The following is a 21,812-nucleotide window of genomic DNA, read 5'->3' as shown; positions in this document are numbered from 1 at the left end:
TTTTGCCAAGACTTAGTTTTAGTCCCTGAAGTGATACTGACATGATATGTACGTAACGTTATCCAAAGTGTACTGCTTCGGTGTGTCGCTTGCCTGTTCCTCTTGGCAGAGCATTGGCTCTACCATCCCTCCGTGGAGTACAAAATAATCGAATTTTCACAAACAGACAGTCATCCTAGCTAATCGTCTCCCATCTTGCATGTCTGCGTTGCATTCGGAGAGGATGAACTGTTTTGGATGTTGCTGAAAATGCTGATGTGCAGTTTGAGAGATTAAAAATTACACTGTAAGCATCTATTATTTCTTAATTTATAGAACTACCTACTTATTAAGCTATGTTTGCTGGAAGAGGGTGAAGGAAATCGGGTCAACAACAACACAACACCCTAAAACCCCACCAAAACAAAAAAGAGTGGTTTTTTGGTCTTAAACTAGTAACTTGTTAGGTAAAGCAGTACCAGTAGACTATGGCTGTGTGGAACATGCAGTTCATTTTTGGACAGTGGCAACTACGACCGTAGTTACTGACAATCTGCTCTTTTCTAATCTATTTCAAGCAGACCTACAAGAACAATCAAATCACAGACCTGTTGGTAAGTAGTTTTGTAGCTGTAATGAACGTATGTATTTCATATCTAGGAAATAGATTTTGCTGCTTCTGAGTATTGCTCCTTCTGCCGCTGCTAGTGAAGCAACTGTAGTGCGTGTAAATAGCTGCAGGAAGAGAGACTTCTGTGTATTTTTATAGCCCTTTATAATGCTTGCATGCCCTTTCAGTAGTAAACTGTGGTGAGGGCACCAGTATTTTTAGTGACTTGGTGGAGCATCTACTTCTCATCTGTTTCAGTTTACTGTTTCAAATTCCTCTGGCCATGACCGTAGCAAGCGCATTACTCCATTACTTTGAATACTTGGACAGTTGGAGACAGTGGTATTAGGATGACGTGATGATAAAGATTGGTAGTCTGTCTGCTAAGGATATGCCGTCCCTGCACGCTCAGCTCTTCCTGGGCACCGTGTGTGGATGCTTTGATCCTGAGCTGAAGCTCATAAAGACAGATGGATAGCATATGTGTGTTATGAAGAATAGTTGCTGGGGTTTTTTAATTGCATTCTTAAATTTGTGTGGTAGACTTGACTGTGATTGGGCATGCTGTCTTGTCGATGCTAAATGAGGTGGAAAGGCTGCTGGCCTCTGTCAAAATTTTACCACTTTGAGGTTCATCAGTGTGAGAGGGAGTGTAAGTGCTCCCCAGTCCTGGTTCATCTCTTCTAAATTAACTAGAAAGCTTGTACCTTTTAAAGTGTTTTTCAGTGGCAGTATGCCACCTTCGCTCAGTCTCTGCTGTTTAAAATAGTTTACACTGTTCAAGGCCTTAGAGGTTTTCCAGCTGCAAAAATGTTGAAAACATCTTGTTTGAAGGAGGTGAAATGTTAGACATTGAAACCACGGACAGAGATTCTTTTCTGGATCTCGGTCTGCGGGCTTGCTGACTCTCGAGCAGATTTGGGGCATTCACGTGACCTCATTTGCCACCAGAGCTGTGGGACAGCAGTTCCTGTTGGAGAGGAGAAGTAACAAACCAGGGAGGAAATGCCTTGCTTTGAATAAGTGCCTTTCCGTAACTTAGTCTGCAATTTTTGGATAAAAATCAGGCTAGTGGTCTCTAAAGCATTTCTGTCAATTCCTTTCCTCTTTCATTGCTGCTTTGTTTAGTTATGACAGAATTACTTCTGACTTGATTCAAATCAAAGTGAACGTATCTCAAACTATGAGAATACCGGTAGACTTCCTTGTGAATTTTGTGTGTCTCTGTGTAATTGTTTTTAACCAGAGCAATAGTAAAAAGAAACCTTAACAAACATAAATTTTTTTTTTTTTTTTTTTTTTTTTACTTCTGACTTGTAAAAGTTTCCACCTAAACATACTGTGTTTTAGAGAGGGACATAGGAGATAGAGATGTGAAAGTGGTCTTTTGTGTGTGGTGGGTTATTGTTTGGTTTTTAAGAAGCATAAGAAAATTTGAATGTTTGGGGAAAGTGTACTGGCCATAGCTTTGGCAACTTGCCATAAGAAATTTTATATTTATTAAATTTCTTCTTGCATGAGGGAATTCAGTAATTGTCTGTGCTTTGAGAAATATGAAAGAAATGGGACATAGCCTTAGTGACTCACTTCTTGACAGATTATCCAGTCTGAGATACGTCACAGTTCGGAGATGCTGAGTGTCAGGCCATGCTGAAATGTTTTTTGGTTTTTGGATGAGAAGAGAGTTGAGCTGTATTGTTGATGTAGGATGACACTTTAAAGTATATAAAATGTTGTGTCTGAAGCGAGATTGGGTACTGTTTTCACTTCAGAAGAAATTACATTTAAGGTATTGAACCCATGAAATATATAAACGTGCCGTGGTTTTGTTTTTCCTTTGCCTTTGCAGCAACAGACAAGGTAGCTCTGTTAATAGGAAACATGAGCTACTGGAATCACCCCCAGCTCAAGGCTCCAATGGTAGATGTCTATGAATTGACTAATTTGCTAAGACAGCTGGATTTCAAAGTTGTTTCTTTGCTGGATCTTACTGAGTCTGAGATGCGAAATGCAGTGGATGAATTCTTACTTCTCCTGGACAAAGGAGTATATGGTAAGAACATGTGATACCTCTTCTGAACTAGGTCATGTTTGTGATCTATCAAGTACACAAACATCTGGTATTTACCTCTGCCAGCTCATTATACCTGATAGCAAAACAAACTTCATGGTAAATAGCATGTAAGTAGAATGGGAAAAGTAAGTTAAAAACACCCACTGGCGTATCCTTTGACTTTGGTTAAAATGTTATTGCTTCTTTATTCTTAGAACAGATAAAATGTTCAAACTCTTTTCTTTAACCACACCTAAAACTGCAGTGCACTTTTTTGTTTGATAGTACCAATGTGTTTGTCTGCTAAAAGCTGCTGCATCCGTGTAGCATATTTGACAACATGCTCTGCAGAAGATGCATGTTTGTACTGAGAAGTCATTAGTAGTCGTTTGTAGCAGTCTTTTAAGCAAGAGCAAGAATAGTCTGTTGTGTCGTCTGCATTAGCTTATAATGGAAACGAGCAAGTAGCAGAGTAGTTGAAAACTGTAACTGCGGTATACAAGACTACATGTAGTCGCGGGCAGCAGTCCTTGCTGCTTAGAAGACTTCTTAAACACCTTCTTCATAAACTTCTGCTCTGTTGTCATGCCCCCCTCCCTGTGCCTGCAAGTTACTGATTTGGTATGGGCTGGCGGGTCCCTTGGCACGCTTGGGTTGTGTTTCTGGGGGGGAGGTGGGGAACAGCCCCGAGCACAGCGAGGGATGTGTTCTGGCTTGGTGGTGGGACCCTCCCACTCATCCCCTGTCTTTCTGCTGGATGTCTGCAGAATGCTCTGTCCCTCCGGACTTCGTCCTCCTGGCGCTCGCAGTGAGGGGCTGCTCTGTGCTCGGTCCTCGCTCGCCAGCTCGGTGCAGGACAGAGGAGCGGGGTGCTGCTCTTTGCCTTGGCAGCGGGCTGCGCTCTGGTACCAGGTGTGTTGGGGCTGGGGGAGCGCAGCGCGGCAGAGTAGCAAAGCATGTTACAAACTAAAATATCCGCTTATGGAAATAAGAGAAAACCATTGTGCTTTAGAGTTAGAGCATAACACTCAACAGATTGGATGCAATCTTTTTTGCCCTCTTCTTTCTCCACTGAGTTTTCAGGTTAAGTAGAAATCCTTCTTCTGAGTTGCTGGTTCCTTTCAGTTATTGTGATACTGGCCTGGCAAGCACAGAGTTTTCATCATGTCCTTGACAGAGAGTGAGAGAGAGTTGTGCAAACCTGGATTTCTACTTCAAAAAGCCAATTGCAAACAAGTTCGTTTATGTAAAATGAAAACGTAGTTCTCAAGTTATGTCTGCGTACTTTAAAGAAGTAAAATAGAGAAGAATTCGCGTTATCCTTTGCAGAATATACCTTGCGTAAGGAAAGGCTTTAACTGAGAAATTGGTGAGCTATGGACCTCGGGTCCTGACCTTCTGCAGTTGTCAGTAATAAAGGACCTTTCACTGAGTTGCATACTAAGATTCCTGTTTGGGCAGAGCTCAGGTACAGCTGTTCTTTAACAGCTCTGTGGAAAGTCTGAATATAGAGTATAAAATTTATTCTTTCTCTGTGTCTTTGCGCATTAGATGGAAAGCTTAATAGTGGTTATGCCACTTAAGCAGGCAGCAGCCCTCATTATTTTTTTTTCTTAAGCTCTTGAGACTTAAAAATAACACCTCACAAAAATCCAAGGCTCTGACTTCTAAATTGCGACATCACATTAATGATTGTACTGCAGCATCTCATCAGTATTGGTTTAAGTTATAGGAGGGCAAATTAAGCAAAGCATGCGTACTAAAAGATGTGTGTTTAACACCTTTTTTTTTCCCTGTAAGTTTTTTTTTTTTTTGAGTCACACATCCACTTATAAGATACCTGTAATAGAATATTAATAATAATTCTAAGCTCTCCTCCACATACTGCGCAGGAGGTGCCTTCTGCTGGGATAATGACTAACCAGCGGGGTCTGGTATGCATTGCTACTACTGATATGCCTTGATTCTTAGATGATTACTTATATGTTGGGATTTCTTGTCTTGATTGAACTTGATTTTGAGGGACAAAGCACAAGACAGAACTGGTGGCTGTGCTAGCTGGGGGAGGGCATGGTGGAATTGATGCACAAAGCAAAAACCTTTGTCTTGCATGGAAAAGGCCTAGAATGACCTGGCGTGGAGTGTAAGAAAAGTTCTGCTGTGGGCTTTGAGGAGTTTGCTGCTGACTGCCACTATTTTTGTCATTTTCCTAAACGCTGAGATTGCATAAACAACTCCTGAAATGATTTAGAACAGAGACCAAAAAGTTCTGCCAGTTGTCCTATTTATATTGCAGAATTCCTGCAGTAATGCCTAGTCGAGAAAACATTATTTGACTTTTTTGGAACACAAGGTCAGATTATTTCCTAGTATGACTTTTTTAACAGTGTGTTACCTGATGCTCTGTCTGTGCAGAACTGGCTGATCTGACATTTATGTCAGAGCCAAAACTTGCATGACATGAAGACTAATTATGGCAGTATAGCAGACTTTCTCATAGCAGTTTTCTTTTTTTTGTTCCCTGGGAAATAGATGTGCTTATACATTTGAGTGAGCTGTTAGATTCTTGCACCTTCTCATTTTTTTTCAATAATTGTTGGCACGGATTTAGAAAATAAAGTACTGAAAGGCTTTAATGAGTTTCTCACCAGCACCATATAATGCTCTTACAAGGCATATTTTTGCAGTTGTATTTTTCCAGCAAGTTGATATTTCTGAAAGGTAAGCAGAGCATTCTTTCAGTGGTGTTTGGCAATAACTACTTCGATTTAAATGGTTGCTTTGTTCTTTCTGGATAGTGGCTATTAATGGCTTAAAGCATATAAAAGACACTGTCAGTGCACAAATAGATAATGATTTATTGCATTTTTAGTGGGCATAGCTCCAAACAGAAGAGGCATAGTGGCTACTTCTGTTTAGTCCTTGTTACACGTATTCATGACGCCTAATATGACACTCTGTAATTCTTGCTTACTGCCAGGAAAGTGGCATTTCAGATGCTGTTCCTTAAGAGCAGGAGTAGTAAACAAAGTGATCGTGATTGTCTCCTCTAGTGTCTTAGTTTATGTTGTTCTAAATGTAGGGTGTAATTAATATTGTATTCCACAAAGGGTAAAAGCATAGACCCATATGTTTTAAAGGCGGGGGGGGGGGGAGCGAGAGACGCAGATATCACTTAAATGCTGACGTCTGTGAGGAACTTGAGCCTACTTAAAATCGTTGTGTCAAAGTGTCTAATGAGGCCCTCCAAACATGTTTACTCTGGGTATGCAGAGATTTATTTCTGATCTTGAGCTCAACATATTAACTGTTGCAGGTACTCATCAAATAAGCATAGCACAGTATTCTGCTCAAGGATATAAAATAAATGTCGTTGTTATTTCTGAAATATTTCTATTAATTGAGGAAATACTCTGATAAATCGTGCTTTACATGAGACTTATTTCCTTCAGTCAGTCCAATTACTTACCTAATATCCACTCAGATGTATATATAATCTCAAATATAACCTTGATTTAGGTCCAGATCCAAACTCTGTGGAATTCAAATTTAAGAGTTTCCTTTTAACTTAGGACCTGACATGGAGTCATGCATTTGGCCCTTAACTTCGTTTTTAACTCTGTTGAAACTACTCGGTCACAGGTAACCATTGCAATCTTATAAAGACCCCAATAGTACCTTTATTTGTTTAGGTTTTTAATCATACACTTTAAATTCTGTGCCCTTTAGACATCTGACTTTTAATTGAATAAAGCTGTTGCCTTTCCCAAGACTCTGGCAGATGAGCAACCTTCAGGCTTTTTGTTTAAGTGAAACCTTGCGTCCTGGAGTTTACCTTGTATGCACTTGCTGGCTGCTTATCTTGACTATGCATGCTTCCCATAAAAAGAAATCGAGCTCTGTTGATTGAATGGAGCAGTTTGCAAGGTCTTGGCATAGTTGTTAATGACTCGAGAGCTTACAAGTAAGAGAGAACCCAAGGCTTAGTTTGAAGGGCTGTAGTTATATCTTGGTATTCCTTCACAAAAAGCGCAGGGCTATGCAAGAGACATATTTTCATTTGTTGTAGCTATCTGTAAGGAAAAGGTAAAAACATCCAGCATAGCTACCTACGCAAGCTGATTTAAATGTAGATCATGTTAGTATGTTAGGGTAAGGCATATTTTGTTTTTTCTGAGTACTCAAGTTTTGTTGACTAAATTTCACAGCTATTTTTAGTTAGAATAATGACATAAGATGACCCTATCTCCAGTTAGCGTAAATTGTCATATCTCTGTTGACTTTATTCAGCTACAGCACTATGTACTAATTGAAGATCTGACCCATAGACTGCTTGCATAGATAAATAAAAATTATTTTTAGATGATGGAAGTTGCCATAGATAAGCAAAACCAGCACTGGGAACAGACAATAGGAAAATTCCACTTAATCATACAACCTTCTGGTAACTGCATTTTCTGGCAGTGGAGTTTATTAATGCTAAGATGATCTAATTTTACTGCAAATTGACAGCACTTTAATATTTTGACATGTTATTCAGGTAAGTAAAATATAAGCCCTAGGTTGCAGTTCCATTTTTCAGGGTTAAGAAAAGGGGTTTTTTAATTCCCTGATATGTTTTCTCTATACGAAACAATTGCATGTTTTATTGAAGATTTTAAATCTGAAAATATTGTAGACTGTTGTGTATTGGCACATGAGGGAGATGATTATAGGATAATCTTTTGCGTCTAGGTAAGCATGCAAAGAATTTGTTTAGTAGACGCACAAGATTCATGAGTCTGTAACTGTAGAGAGGTAGATGCAATCAACTAAAAATCAGTTGTTGGTACTTCGGTAATGGGAAGGTGCTCTGGAGTAACCAAATACGATCACAGAATTATATGGGGTTTTTTCCCCCCCTTTTTCATTTTTTTCCTTTTTTCTTTTTTTTTTCTTCTAAATGTAAAAATATTTCTTATCCCTCCCTATAAAAAGGACAAAAACAAATGGAAAAGCTGACTGTACAGAGGAAACAGCAAAACTAAAAGCTTGCAAAATGCTCTTGTAGTGCAAGCAAGGTTTTTCTCTGGTTTTTTTCTAGCTAAGTACTTTATAGAATTGTCAATGATTCATGGTAAGTTAAAAAAAAAAAAGGGAGAATAATTTTAAAGATGACAGCATCTCTCATTTAAAAAAAAAAAAGGGGAAAAAAATCCATCCAAACTGTTCAGCGTTATTTTTTTCTATCTATAAAATCTGCACTGACTCATTGCTACTCAAAGCTTTGTAAGTGCATGTGGAGAAGATGTTTTACAGTTGGCACATTTCCTTGTTCATCTCTGTGAGTTGTATGTCATACTTAACAGATTATTTCTGTTAGAGGTCATAACTCAAAGTGTTTTGTGTGTTTGATTCAAATATCTAATTGATTTTATTGCATGAGTGATTTATTTTTTTTTAATGTTGTGTCTGTTTACTGTGAAGTTGATGTTAATGTGGTTCCCCACCCCGCCTCCCCTTCCTTCCTGTATTAACAAAGGCGTATCGATATAAAAAATACTGCTTGGAGTAGCTCGGATGATCTTAATCTCCCACAGACACATAGTGCGGACATAGTGCATGAAGTTTTTAACCATGCTTAAATTTATAGAAATGTTCCAATGTACTCTTGAACTGTTTTCAGTCACATATATTTTGAACTCTCAGGTTTGTTATACTACGCTGGCCATGGCTACGAAAACTATGGAAACAGTTTCATGGTTCCTATCGATGCTCCAAATCCCTACCGATCTGCAAACTGTCTGTGTGTGCAGAACATCCTCAAACTAATGCAGGAAAAAGAGACGGGACTTAATGTATTCCTACTGGATATGTGTCGGAAAAGGTATCATCTCGTAGTTCATGAATAGTGAGAACTGACATTAGATCTTTGAGGGATGTTTTTGCTTCACGATAGAGGGTATACTGACTGTAGTTTTGGGAACCAGCTGTGAAGTTCAGTTTATTCACTGCAGTAACAGATTAAAACTGAGCCTATTTTAAAAATGAACAAACAGAACAGCCACTTTGCGAGAATAGTAAGGGATCTTGAGAGAAGGCTGGACTCCACGCTGAGGAGAAATCTTTAGGCTGAGAATTCACTGTACTTGAAAGCTCATAGTTCTGAGAATTCACAGCTTACACCTGAGTGCTTTTAAAGTCAATAGGATTCATTCATAGACTTACTTTGCCTTTGGCCTTGGATAGAAATGTGAAGCTGGTGATTAGACTTTCTGTTTCCATGGATAGATACTTGCCTCTTGATTTCAATGACATTTATTTCTTCTTTTTTTATTGTTGTTTAAAAGTTATAAAGCATCAGTCTTAATAGATAAAGGTGAAATGAGGCATCTTAAAGAAGAAAAACGACCCTTTCCCCTTGCATCATTAACTACCTTCATTCAGGGAGGAAGGAGAATCCATATGATCAAAGGCTTGTTAATTTGACGGAAGGGCTCAAGTGAAGTGCTTATTTTAGAACTCCTTCAGAAGCATGGATTTTGTGGACTGCTTTTGTGCTGGGGATGTTGTATCTTTATTTAGATCTTAAAAATCAACTGGTTTATTGGATTTTTCTAAACAAAGTACTATTTTCTTTCCACATTGAGACTACTATGCCCAGTAAAACTTGCACTCGAAATCAGTGCTTCAGTCAGCACTTCTGAAAATTGGTCTCCAAGGAATGTTTAATAATAGAAAATTGCTACTGCTTTAGTGTTTGTAGAGCCTCTAAACTTCACTGCTGATGAAATGCCAATGACCCGATTCAGCTTCACAGTCTGCTATCCAACTAGAAAATATTGCTACGTAAACCTTGTCTTAACTATGCAGGCACCATGTTTTGGAAATAAATAAATGAAACATTCATACCGTTTTTCTTATAACCTAAAATGGCTAGTTAATCAGAAATCATTTTTGAAGAGGCTGTAGCCAAACTGTATATCGGTTAATACAGCATGCCCTCATCTGAGTAATGTGTGATATCTGACTGTGTTTTTACATTGTCTTCATGGAGAGTGTTGATGATGCTGATTATTGTCTTTTAGCAGTCAAGATTCATTCCAGAATTGTAGGAGAGGGGAAAAAAAAAATGACTGTTTCTGAACTGTGCTGTTCTGGTATTTTAAACAACTCTAGAGTTTGTTACCGTTATTAGTTCTCAAATTAGTATTTTACTTTTTTGTGTTTCCATTTATTGCAGAAATGAATATGACGACACAATTCTTATCTTAGATGCTCTGAAGGTTACGGCCAACATTGTTTTTGGATATGCAACGTAAGGAGCTTTCTCCTGCTATGCCACAGAGGTTTTGGAGCCAGAAGTGATCACTGAGATTGTAGAGCTCATCTTTTACAGGAACATACTAACTGTGGTGTTAAAGGACCAGTAATTTATATCCGTATCTGTGTCTTCATACTAGCTTTTCTACTTGATTCTTTGAATCATTCCACTGTCTAACTGTGGAAATGCATTTGTAACAATTCCCAGTATTGAACGTTCCCATTCAGATATAGGGTAACGCCACTGAGAGAACTGTGTTCAGCAAACCAGAAACGGCTGAACAGTGTTCCTGATCAGTTTTTTATTGGTTACTTGTAGGAGTGCTCTACTCATCTAAGTATTATTTATTACAGATGAAAAAACCACAGGGAAGAAAAGAGCAATTTTTACCCTCAGACCTGTAATGTTTTGTTTCTCTGTGCTGATGGGGAAGGGACAGTTCTGTCCTGTGTGTTCCTAATGGTACTTACTGCACAGTGAGCTTGTACAGAAGGTCAGGTACTGTGGAGCAGCTGATGAACTAACTATAACCTACGTGCTGTACCGTCTTCGGTCATGTGTCTCCTCTGTTAATGCAAGTTAAATATCTAGAAAAAAATGTGGTAGATGTATAAATTAATGAATTATTGGAGGAGTGGTATATAGATTTGCCCCTGTGTTTCTTAGTCTGGGTGTAAAGAATAAAGTTACAACTGCAATTGAAACTATTAGGTTACTGCTGCCGAAAGTTAAATAACCTCTGTCAGTTTTCAAGTCAAGTGCAAAAGCTGTTGAATAGAAGTAGTCAAAAGCTTTAATGAAGTCTTCTCTGAGAAATTTAGGCTCCTCATATAAATAGTTTGACATCAGCACTGGTCTGTGGCTTGACTGTAAGTGAAGTCTTCCCAGGATGAGTTGCTTGCAAATGAATGTGAGGAGCGGATTGGCCTTAGACACAGCCTGGTTTTCAAATTGTAGGGTTTCTTCCCCCTGTTCCCAACATAACTTTACTCCCTTTGTCCTCACGTTGATCTTATTCATGCAGATGTTTCAATATTTTTTTTCTTTGTCTGATATTGGTGATCTCATAGGTGCCAAGGAGCAGAAGCTTTTGAAATTCAGCAGTCGGGGTTGGCCAATGGAATCTTCATGAAGTTCTTGAAGGACCGTTTGTTAGAAGACAAGAAGATTACTGTACTGCTTGATGAGGTTGCAGAAGGTGAGCTCCAGCTCACTGCACTAACAGTCTTCTCAACCTGCATTACTAAAAACTCCTTTGCTTATATGTTGTTGTTCTCATGGCGAATATGTTACACTACTTTAAGCTCTTTCTTGTTGCATTTTGTTAAAATAGCAGCTTTCATCAAGAAGCAGGTGCTACTGGGCAGCACATTAACAAAGCTCATGCTACTATAAAGGGACTTGAGCTTCTTTAATAGTGATCAATTTTATACTGTCCTTTTTAGTAAACTTTACTTGTTCCGAGTGTCTTTCTGCATGGAGCCTTGAATTGTCCATCCACAAAAATTACTCTTCTGTCTTGTGGTGACAGCTGCCAGTGGTAGTCCAGTCATTTCCACGTTCATTCAAACAATTAACTTAGTCCTGCCTGCCTCAAAGAGTGCAATAGTGATGATAGTTATTTACTCTCTATCAAAGGGATAAGTGGCAATCCGCTGTCTTAATATGCCTGGTTCAGTGATTGTCTTTTATAATTGATGGGAGAAATGCTAAAGTGAAAACTGTAGAGGGAAAATGTATTCCGTGCAAACACTTGCTCAAAACATAGAATAGATAATGGCCATTAACAAAGAGCTGTCTGTGTAAGATTCTGTTATTTGTAGGTAATGTATGTAATCAGCCAAGCTCTGCTGTGGTTTCTTGGTGTGTTCTTGGTGTGTACTTGGTGCAACTGCAGGTCTCAGCGTTTTGCCAAGCCTGTCTTTTGACAGGGATCCAAAAAGCAGAAAAAATCCGAGAGGATCCTAAATGCGCAGTGAAGTTCTGCTGTCAACAGGTCAGATGGTTGAAAATGAAATGCAAAGATTAAACTGACAGAGCTTCTGTCAGTGCTCTACTGAGCAAAGGGAAGAGATCATTGGTTGACTAGCTGAAATATAAGCATGGATTTTATGTCAAATTGATGGCAGTAGGAATCTAGCATACCACCAGGATTTAAATCGAAATGGGATGGTTTTTGGTTACCGTTTGCTTGTTTGTCTGGTGTATTTTTCTCCATCTTTTTGCTTATAGTTGGTGTGCTGCTTGAATAGATCCTATAAAACAAACTTACTATTCTGTATTTTCAGTCTTATCTGTTAAACTTTCCATGAAGTTTCTGTGAAAAGTTAAATAGCCGATGTGTTTTTTCTTCTTTTGCCAGGGGCAGTCAAGCAGAGTGCTTTTTGCATTAAGATTTGTACTTTTTATTTGTTTACAGTACTACTCCATTTGCCATTACCTAAATACAAAGGAAGAATTTGAGGACTTGCTGTCCTCTCCTTTGCAGCAGTAGAAACTAGAGCTAGCATGGCTTTGTTTCCTGAAAGCCTGGCAGAAGGTCTAATGAAGCTCCTCCTCCTGGATGCTCACTAGCTGCTGTGTTTAGGCCCAAATCCATTAAGCCATCATTCCTGAAACTTCGTTTTGAAGCAGGCTCCAATCTCTTCCCTTTCCTTCATCTTTCTTGCCTTCAGGGACATTCTGACTGTTACTGTTTTATGAAACCCTGTAATAATAATAATAATAATAATAATAATAATAATAATAATAATAAGTCACCTCCTAATTCTTTAGAAATCCCCTTCAATGGTATTACTCACATGCTTGAAATTAGTTGCTTTAATTGGCACCTTACCAAATCAGAGCCGTGATATTGCTTAAACTGGTTCTGAAATACACGTGAGCACGTTGACTGGGCCGCAAGCAAAACCCTCAGGATTCTCTGCAGGCAGCTGGCGAGCTGGTTTAGCCTTAAGTGAATGAATAGCTGAGCAATGACTGCTTCTGAAACTGCAAGTTTTTGTGGAAGAGCTGACACTGGCATAACCATAGCAACCAGACAACATTGCAGTGATGTACTTAATTTAGGTAGAATTTCAGCAGCGGTGATTTTGAGAGAAACTATATGCATCTTATTTCTAGATATGGGCAAATGTCACCTTACCAAAGGCAAGCAAGCTTTGGAGATCCGCAGCAGTTTGTCTGAGAAACGGGCATTAACAGATCCCATTCAACAAACCGCATCTTCTGCAGAGTCTCTGGCACGGAACCTACAGTGGGCCAAAGCTCATGGTATAGTACAGTCCACTTTTAGATTATCCTACTTGCACAATTGGAATATAAGAGCATGTGCTTCCTTAATAATCGCTGGTCTGTGGGTTGTGATATTGAACGGAAATGGAAGAAATTTGAGTTCGCATCTGAATTTTCATTAGTGCGTTCAGATCTTGGAAATTTGCGTGTTGGGGTTCACAGCTATGTGAGATTATAATGAACAAGGTGACATGCAGAATTCATCCTGAGTAAGTATATTTAAGACCACTCAGACACTGAAGGGGAGACTTATATGATGTCTGCCTCCTGGGATAATCTCCCAGTAGTCTACTTGTGTCTAACAATGACACTTCGAAGACGAAATTAATCTCATTCTAAAGTCATCACCTAAAATAGCCAGGTGAGCCGTATAGTAAAAGTGCATGATGAAAAGGAGTTTTTAGTGTAAACAACTAAGAAAACTAAAGGGTGAGATCAGTTCCAGGCTTCTTTTAAGAAGGCGGTGAGGTTTAAGATCTCTTTCTTTTTTTCACGTAAATATTGTGGAGTACATTTTAAAATTTCTTTGACAGATTGGGCAGAGGGTCAGGGGTGGCATTTTTAAGACATAACTAGTCATGTTATGTTCCTATGCCCTGTAGCACAATAAGAATGTGACCTGAAGCAGAGCTGCATCTTACAAAGTCATTAGTAGGAGATGAAAATACATCTCTTTCACAGATGCAGATTTTTATTTGTGGAATCAAGCCCTTAATTCCTGTTTGTTTAAATGATTGAAATGCCAAACAGAAATTATAAAGACATAATGCTATCTTATGGTTTATTTGTTTTAAGCCATGCATAGAAGAGAATATGTTTGGAATTTGGGAAGAGAATAGCCTTTATATTTGTATAAAGGTATGTCTATGATAATGTTAAATAATCCACTTCCAGCGGCAGTAGAAAAATCAGTACAAAGCATGCAGACAGAGAATGATGTCATTGACCCTTGAGCAGGGTCAGATATATTTGTCAGATATGTTCCTATGAATTGAGAAAGATCCAAAATATAAAGAAGAAAAGTGCTGCGGGCTAGGCTTTGTGAATGTGTGCATAGGCTGTGAAAGGAAAAAAATGAACCTGAAACTTGTTCTGCTGTCAAATTCAAAGGTTCTTATAACGCTATAACTGTGTCACCTATATATTGGTTATATACTGTATTAACCTGACTGGTTTGATTACAGATATGGAAACAAATTCCTGGTTCAGTGAGCTATATCCTAGTTACGGCAAATGTTGCCTTGCTAGTTGCACGGAGATTGGAAAGACAGCTGCAAAGCAGAAGTTGAGTTAGCGCTCTCTGGCAGTCTCTGCAGTTACTGTGTGATGCTAGCAAACAGTGCTGCTGCCTGGTTGGCTTCAGCGTAAATATGTAACTGATAGGTAGAGGGAGGGCAGGAGGAAGAGGTCTGTACCTTTTTAAAGTTTTGAATTTAAAAACCAAATTTTAAAAAATGGGAAATACATATGCTAAGTTTTGTTTAGAAAGTAATGATGTGGTGTTTATTCGCAGAGCTTCCAGAAAGTATGTATCTTGAATTCAAATGTGGTGTTCAGATTCAGTTGGGGTTTGCAGCCGAGTTTTCCAATGTCATGATAATCTACACACGAATAGTGAAGAAGCCACCTGAAATAGTAGTTTGCAGAGCCTACGTTACAGACTTCGCACTCGTAAGTGTTTCCTATATGTGTCACGGTAATCTCCCTCCACTGAGGTTGAAAACTGCCTGGTCTGTCCATGTCAACCTCCATCTTTTGTAATAAAATGGGTCTGAACTGTTGAAATGAGGCGCATACACGTGTGTGTCTGTACAGACACACACGTTTACCTTTTTTTATGCATATTTTTAATATATATAAAAGTATATTAAAATGAATCTGGGCTCATCTTATTGAAAGTCACCTCTGTTTTTCATTGTCTAATATCAAGTATTTGTTATATTTACTTTGAAGTTAAATGTCAGTAGCTCCTAGGTGAGCTGAGGACACATCTACCTTGCAGGACAAGGTTTCTTAGGCTTTAGTTTTACAATTCTTTGCACCTGGATGATGCTGTCCAGTTCCATTAATGTTACTCAGCTGATCACAGTAAAGCGAAGGATAAGAGTAAAATGGAAAGCTCCTTGGGGCAGAAAACCATCTTTTTTGATGTCTCTGAAAGAGGACACAGCGCAGAGAAACTGTTCTAGGTAGAACAAACAGGACACTTCTGATGCTTTATGAATAAAATATTTCCATTAATGTGCATAATAAATATGTGTATTTTTAGCCTACAGAATTAGTGTTGTAGTACTGTATTGCATAGTAGAAGTTAGGTAAAAAAGAGCAGCCCTGAAACAAGCACAGCAAGTTTGACAGAAACCATCAGCAAAAGAGAGTAACCTACTCAATTTAACCCTTTCTGCCTGTGACTACCAGTGGGTTTCAGCAGTTTTTGCCAGTAATCCAGGATTGGTGTTTTCTTTCCTTTTAAGAAGAAAATGCTGAGTTGATAAAAAGAAATAGAATCATAGAATGGTTTGGGTTGGAAGGGACCTTAAAGATCATCTAGTTCCAACCCCCTGCTGCGGGCAGGGACACCCTCCGCTAGACCACGTTGCCCAAAGCCTCAACCAGCCTGATCTTAAACACTTCCAGGGATGGGGCATCCACAACCTCTCTGGGCAACCTGTGCCAGTGCCTCACCACCCTCACAGTAAAGAATTTCTTTCTAACATCTAATCTCAATCGACCCTCCTTCAGCTTAAACCCATTCCCCCTTGTCCTGTCACTACGCTCCCTATACTGCTAACTATTTTATGATTTACAGATTCTGTACCTTCAGTTAAGTTCTTATTTCTTTCTTGCAACAGGACCTGGATGTGGATCCTAAAGAGGCCAATAAAGGAACTCCTGAGGAAACTGGAAGCTATTTAGTATCGAAGGACCTTCCCAAGCACTGCCTCTACACTAGGCTAAGTTCACTGCAAAAACTAAGGGTTAATATCTATTATTCCTCACAAGTCTGTTCAGATAATTTAGGTTAATCATGTTGCTTTGCAGCTGTATTGAGGTAGCTATGTATTGTCTGCATAATAAGTAGCACGTTCTTTGGAGGAGAAAAATGGTTAATAGCACAATTTAGTGACTTCAGTTTCTTAGCTGAAAAACGAAAGCCAGGGAATCAATGCATATGCAATCCTGATACCATCATGCAAGGCACTTTGTGTTTTCTAGGCCTGTACTGAACTTTGATAAGATGGTTATTTTTGTGAATATCACCTGTTGCGCACTGTGAGGATGTTCCTGTGCCCTGTAGCACAATAAGAATGTGACCTGAAGCAGAGCTGCATCTTACAAAGTCATTAGTAGGAGATGAAAATGTTACGTATCATCGCCTTCCATTCCAACCTGTGCTCTTGGGCATGCAGGGTTTGAAAGGTTCTCACTTCAACATACTGTGGCACTGTTAAGTTTATCTCTGTATCTTTGTGTCATAAGCATTGTGCTGGACATCACTTGGTATCTCTTCTTCAGCGCTTCTGGCAGCTGGTGTAATATAAGTGCTTCTAGAAATAAAGACTATCAGGTGAGCAAGTATTAGCCGAAAGAGGTCCTCAGTAAACAAGTCTTGCCTAACATATGTCTTTAGCTTCTAAAAAAGGTTAGTCTCCTTCTCCAGTGGACTATGCCTCTTCAAGTGTTGCTATATTGTTTATTTGGGGAGGAAGTATAACCTTTTGGTTTTTCTTTTTCTTCCCCCCCCCCGCTTTTCTCTTTTGCAGGAGCACTTGATCTTCACTGTTTGCTTGCACTATGAGTATCCAGGAATAGAAGATACAATGGATGAAAGAAAGGAAGTTAATGTTGGGAAGCCCCTTATTGCTAAATTAGGCCTTCATCATGGATTCAAAAATAATAACTGTGTCCAGACCTGTTGCATGGCTAATAATCCCTTTCATAATCAAATAGAATCGAGTCCAGTGGCAGCTAAATACTATGTCCCTAGTCATTGCCAACCAAATTCCTGTCCGGGCACTTACCATCCAAACCGTATTTGTTCAGACAGCATCAGGCAACCAGAGACATGTTCTTGCAATGGGACTTCAAGGATACTATCTTCAAGACATGAAGTACTGAATTACTCACCCCCTGTGGAAAAGAGTAACGTACCAGTAGAGACCACTGATGATACCGTTGAACTGGAATTCCTTCTCTCTGACAACCTCAGATTCTCTGAACAGCAGTAGCTGTGATGTGTTCGGAATAGACCAGAGTATCATCCTTGAGCAGGGGACCTTCCACACTGCTGCTGCATCCCCTGGAGTTTGGGGGGCTTCAGGACAAAGGGCTTGGAGAGTCTAGAGGTGGTACAGGGAATGAGGTTGTGATGAAAATTTTTCAGATCCAAAGCGATAGAACAGGACTGATAGATTTAGGAATGAAAAAGGCATTATTTTTTTTTCCTCCTACTGTTTGACGTTTGATACAGGGGAAAACCTGAACCTGTCAGAGTTTCCTATTCCATTCTCTGGCAGTCAAGCAGCTAATGAATAGAGGCAATCGTGCACTTCTGGGAGGAGGCCGCCTATTTGTTAGGGGATGAATGTGCAGAAGCCCGGCTGTGGTGTCACAGTTTCTCTTGAGACAGTAAAGCCTCGGGTCTCCCCAGCTGCTTCTCCAGTACATACTGGAGTTGTAAGATTTACTGTAAATGTATGTTTCGTAAATGTACGTTTCATAAATCCGTTTTCAGAGAGGGACCGCTCATCCTATACAAAAATAAGGTAAACATGTATAACTGTCATAGGAGAAAATGTTGACAGAATTAAGCAGGAAAATTAATTTCCATGTACTGTATGATTTAACATGATTTTTTAAATATCCATTGGCCACAAAGTGATAACTGTACCTTTCTCTCTTCCATCTTTCAGTTTCAGTTGTTCAATATTTTTTTTACATACTGCATTAAAATAAGGTTTTATGTGTTTATATATGTTGTAACAGCCTCCTATTGAGTACATGAGATGACACATAACATAAATGAACTGAGAAGAGAGGGAGCTTTTACAGAAGTGAAGATAATGGTGTTTTAATATTCAAGTGTTCAGAATATGTCTCCTTCAAGGCTCAGTTTCTTTCCTTGCTCATGTACGTATTGGGATCAGTCACTGACATTCCGGTCCCTTGGATGTAGCTAATAGTCAGCTTTGACGGCGTTCTGCTCCCTCATGGTCAGATGGCCAACGTGTGGCGGCAACTAACAGATGGATGAGGAGCTGTGCAAGGGAGTAAAACCTGAACTGAGTTAGTAAACAAACATTATCACTTTTTTTTTAAGAGAACTACAAATTGTCAGAGGGAGCAATGATTCATACTGTGTGGACTGTTCTTATTATGATAGTCTTTCTCATATGTAACACACAATTTTTGCTGGTCTGATTTCTGGAAGGGTGGTCTTTTCATGTTCTGGAAGAACACTAAATGGAAATGTGAGGGAAAAGTGCCTGTTCATAGCAAGCAAAGTATTGTATAGTTAGTCACGCAGTAAGACATGCTCAAGGCTAAAAATGAATGGGCAAGATGAGAAAACTTTGGGGTTCTTCAGGCTGAAGTACAGCGGTGTGTTCCTGGACACCAGCCGTTGCTTTTCTGGAGTGATTTTAAACAAATAAAAAGCCCCTACTCAGTTGTTTTCCAGGCCAAATGAATTTCTGTTCATTCAAATAAAAATGCTAAAAGTCTGCCCTAAAAGTGTGAAAACCCAAGATAAAGCTTCAAGCGCACTTATAAAAGATAAAGCAGCTTTAAATGTAGCCTTCCAGAGGTGAGGGACACTCGCTTCGTGTCGGGACCTGACACTTCGTATATAGCCCTACGTGTGTGCGTTGGCTCCGGAGCTCGAAGGTGGGGTTCACCTCCCCATGGACTAGATGCCAGGAGTAAGTTGTCCTTGGGGTCCTTTGGCCTCTGAGCCCCAGAACCTCCCTGTTGGAGGTGGAGGCATTGGCACCTTCAGGAGGCAGTTGATCCCCTTCTGAAAGGCGAATGAGCTGCTTCATCGGGTGCTTTATTGCCTCGTTGAACAAAGGGAACAGATAGACGTAGCCTGGGCTAGCTGCCAAGCTTTTTACGTGATGCAATATGTGTTGATCTGGTTTGGGAAAGGGCAGTGTTGCTCACCAAAGTATTTTGCATATTCAGGTGGAATAGTTTGGTCAAAAAGGACACATTAGGGTTTTTGTTTGGTTTTTGTTTCAAAATATTGAAGAATCTATGACTTGCCTATTTGTGTCTGTGGACGAGCGTGAGAACGCTGATGTTTTATTAGGTCTTTAAAAGTCTTGGTGCTTTGGAAGCATGAAAATATCGGGTGTGAGGTAATTAAAAATTCAAGGGAGTTTTCAGATATGGTTAATAGCCTCTCCTGTCCTGGTAATATTGGTAAGCAGTATTGCTTTAATTAAGGTCCCCATCATGAAATATTTTACTTTAGAAAAATGATCATAGCGCTTTTCATTTAGTAGGTAGCAAAAAAATGAAAATAACTGAATCTCATTGATGTGGTGGACAAAGCAATTTAAATCTTCAGCTGAGAGCGCTGCCGTCCGTGGGACCTGGCAGTTTACAGCGTGTGGGCTGGGCACCGAGGGAGGTGCTGCGCTGGTCGTGACACGTTTCAGAGGGGAGTGTTAATGCATCGTTAACTAGTACTGTTGATCGTCTGATTCATCTGTGCTGAAAGGTGGATATATGTACATGGATATTAATGTCATTATTTCCAGAATGACAGCTGTGCTTGAAGTAATCTGCAAATGAGCTTGAGTTTCTGATTTTCTCCTTTCTCCTGGAGGGAATTAACTAGTGAAATATTTATTGATGAATGAGGTGTACCTGTGCATTAACTATCCTGTGCAATTGACTTACAAATCAAAAATTAAAGCTTGAGGCATGGTCTAGTACTGTAATATTTAGCTAATACTTTGTCACAGTTTCCTAATTTGTATAAAAGCTTTTTCTATTTCTTATTGTGTAATAAACTGTTGTCCACAAAATGATATATCTGTGCATATGTAGTTGCTATATTCTTCTGCTCCTCCCAGCCCCAAACTTTATTAAAACAAAGCATATAATAAAATAATTTCCCTAACAAAAAAGAAGGGGAAACCTGAATTGTGAGCTTCAGCTCGAGTTAAACATATCTGTGCCCTGGACTGTACAGGTTTCTCAAACTGTGCACTTCAAAGATTATTTTTAATACGAGCTTATGTGCCTTCTGGCTTCCGATCCCCCTGCTGTAGTGCTGGCTACACCCAGGTGATCCTCCTCCGTCGCCCCCCAAAGATACCCAAGCGAGCTTTGGTCGTAGCTCGCTGGTTTCCTTGGGAAACGCGGCTAGACTCGGACTCCAGTGACGAGCCCTGGAAGCTGTCCCCAGGAGGGCAGGGGAGCTCACCAACTGCATTTGCTTGTCCGTCTGCAGGTGCGCTGCTCCGCGGCACGGGAAGGCATCCAGGAGCGGCAGCGCGGAGCTGAGTACCGTGATTTAAACCACCGGCACGACGCAAACCGCTGGGCAGCCCGCTGGCGCGGTGCGGCGGAATGGCTGGTCGGCGCTCGGTGACTCTTCTGCTACTAGTGAGCTCCAACGTACCTTGGCTGGTTCTCGATGGTACGCGGTCGTTGCCAGCCTAGGTGGGAACAGGCTGAGGATCTGTTGAAATGTAACTGTATCCGAACATGGTAAAGAGAACATCGCGGAACGCGGAGATGGGAGAGGGACCTGTGCAAATCGTCTGACAAACGACCGGAGGCGGTAAGGGCTGCGGAGGAAAGCTTTATCATTCTGAGCCCTCCTTAAAAAGGAACGGTGATGGAAAGGCGTTTTCTCACTGCATCGCTGCCTTTAGGAACTGGTTTAATCATTGGTGTTAAGGTGAAATATTCTGGCTCTTAAGGGCGAGCTGCAAGAGGCATCCACTTCCTTGGCCCATGTCCAGGAAAGCACTTTTAAAGTTCAGTGTGCGTAAATTAAGCCAGCATTTAAATCCCAGTGAAATCAGTGGGATTAACATACCTGACTAAACCTGGGCATTTGTTAAAGCTCTCTTTGGCTTGCGGTGCCCTTGCTGAACTGAAGCCTTGGGCGTTGGGTTTTTTCCTCAAGCGCAATTATTTTTTGCTTGAAGTATCTGCTAGGCTAAGTTACTTTGCTGTCTGCTTTATCCATGGCTGTAGGTTGTTGGGTATCTTAGGTGTTTGGTATTTGGGTTTGGATGTTGAATAGGTTTGGAAGAAAGGTGTTAAGGTAATCCAGGTAAGCTCAGGCTTCTCTGGCAAAGGAAGAGTTCGTACGGTTCAGAAAGGCCAGTACGCTGGTTCCAATTTCCCTCCTGCGCCGCAGCGAGGTGGGGTAATTCAAATGCAAGAAGCTATTGTTAATGCAGCATTAAACTTCTAGGAGTCATCCTATTTCTAGCGAGTGAGAGGAATAGAGGAGCATGAGAGGCTTATAAAGAAAGAGCTCCCCAAAACTAATGGCTTGGGATTCATTTGGTCTTCTGGTTTGGCATTTTGAATTTCACGTCCTTGGC

At 40.1% G+C, this 21,812-nt stretch overlaps 1 protein-coding gene across 4 annotated transcripts in view; it reads left to right on the top strand.

Moving 5' to 3' along the window:
- Positions 1-20,276, top strand: part of MALT1 (MALT1 paracaspase) — a 35,906-nt gene extending 15,630 nt beyond the window's left edge. For 2 of the 4 annotated variants that reach the window (XM_054809078.1, XM_054809075.1), the window contains 9 exons: positions 558-593; positions 2,439-2,642; positions 8,331-8,508; positions 9,865-9,939; positions 11,016-11,143; positions 13,069-13,218; positions 14,753-14,910; positions 16,092-16,217; positions 17,004-20,276. In XM_054809078.1, the coding sequence (XP_054665053.1) occupies positions 558-593; positions 2,439-2,642; positions 8,331-8,508; positions 9,865-9,939; positions 11,016-11,143; positions 13,069-13,218; positions 14,753-14,910; positions 16,092-16,217; positions 17,004-17,468 (1,520 nt within the window). In that variant the 3' untranslated portion in view covers positions 17,469-20,276. The remainder of the gene's footprint in view (positions 1-557; positions 594-2,438; positions 2,643-8,330; positions 8,509-9,864; positions 9,940-11,015; positions 11,144-13,068; positions 13,219-14,752; positions 14,911-16,091; positions 16,218-17,003) is intronic. The other 2 variants (XM_054809079.1, XM_054809076.1) reach the window with 1 other exon arrangement.
- The last annotated feature ends 1,536 nt before the right edge of the window (positions 20,277-21,812 follow it).

The sequence above is a fragment of the Grus americana genome, chromosome Z, assembly GCF_028858705.1.
Source record: "Grus americana isolate bGruAme1 chromosome Z, bGruAme1.mat, whole genome shotgun sequence".
Classification (NCBI taxonomy): Eukaryota; Metazoa; Chordata; class Aves; order Gruiformes; family Gruidae; genus Grus; species Grus americana.
Note: the sequence above shows the minus strand (reverse complement) of the source record. Positions and strands in the feature narration are given on the sequence as shown.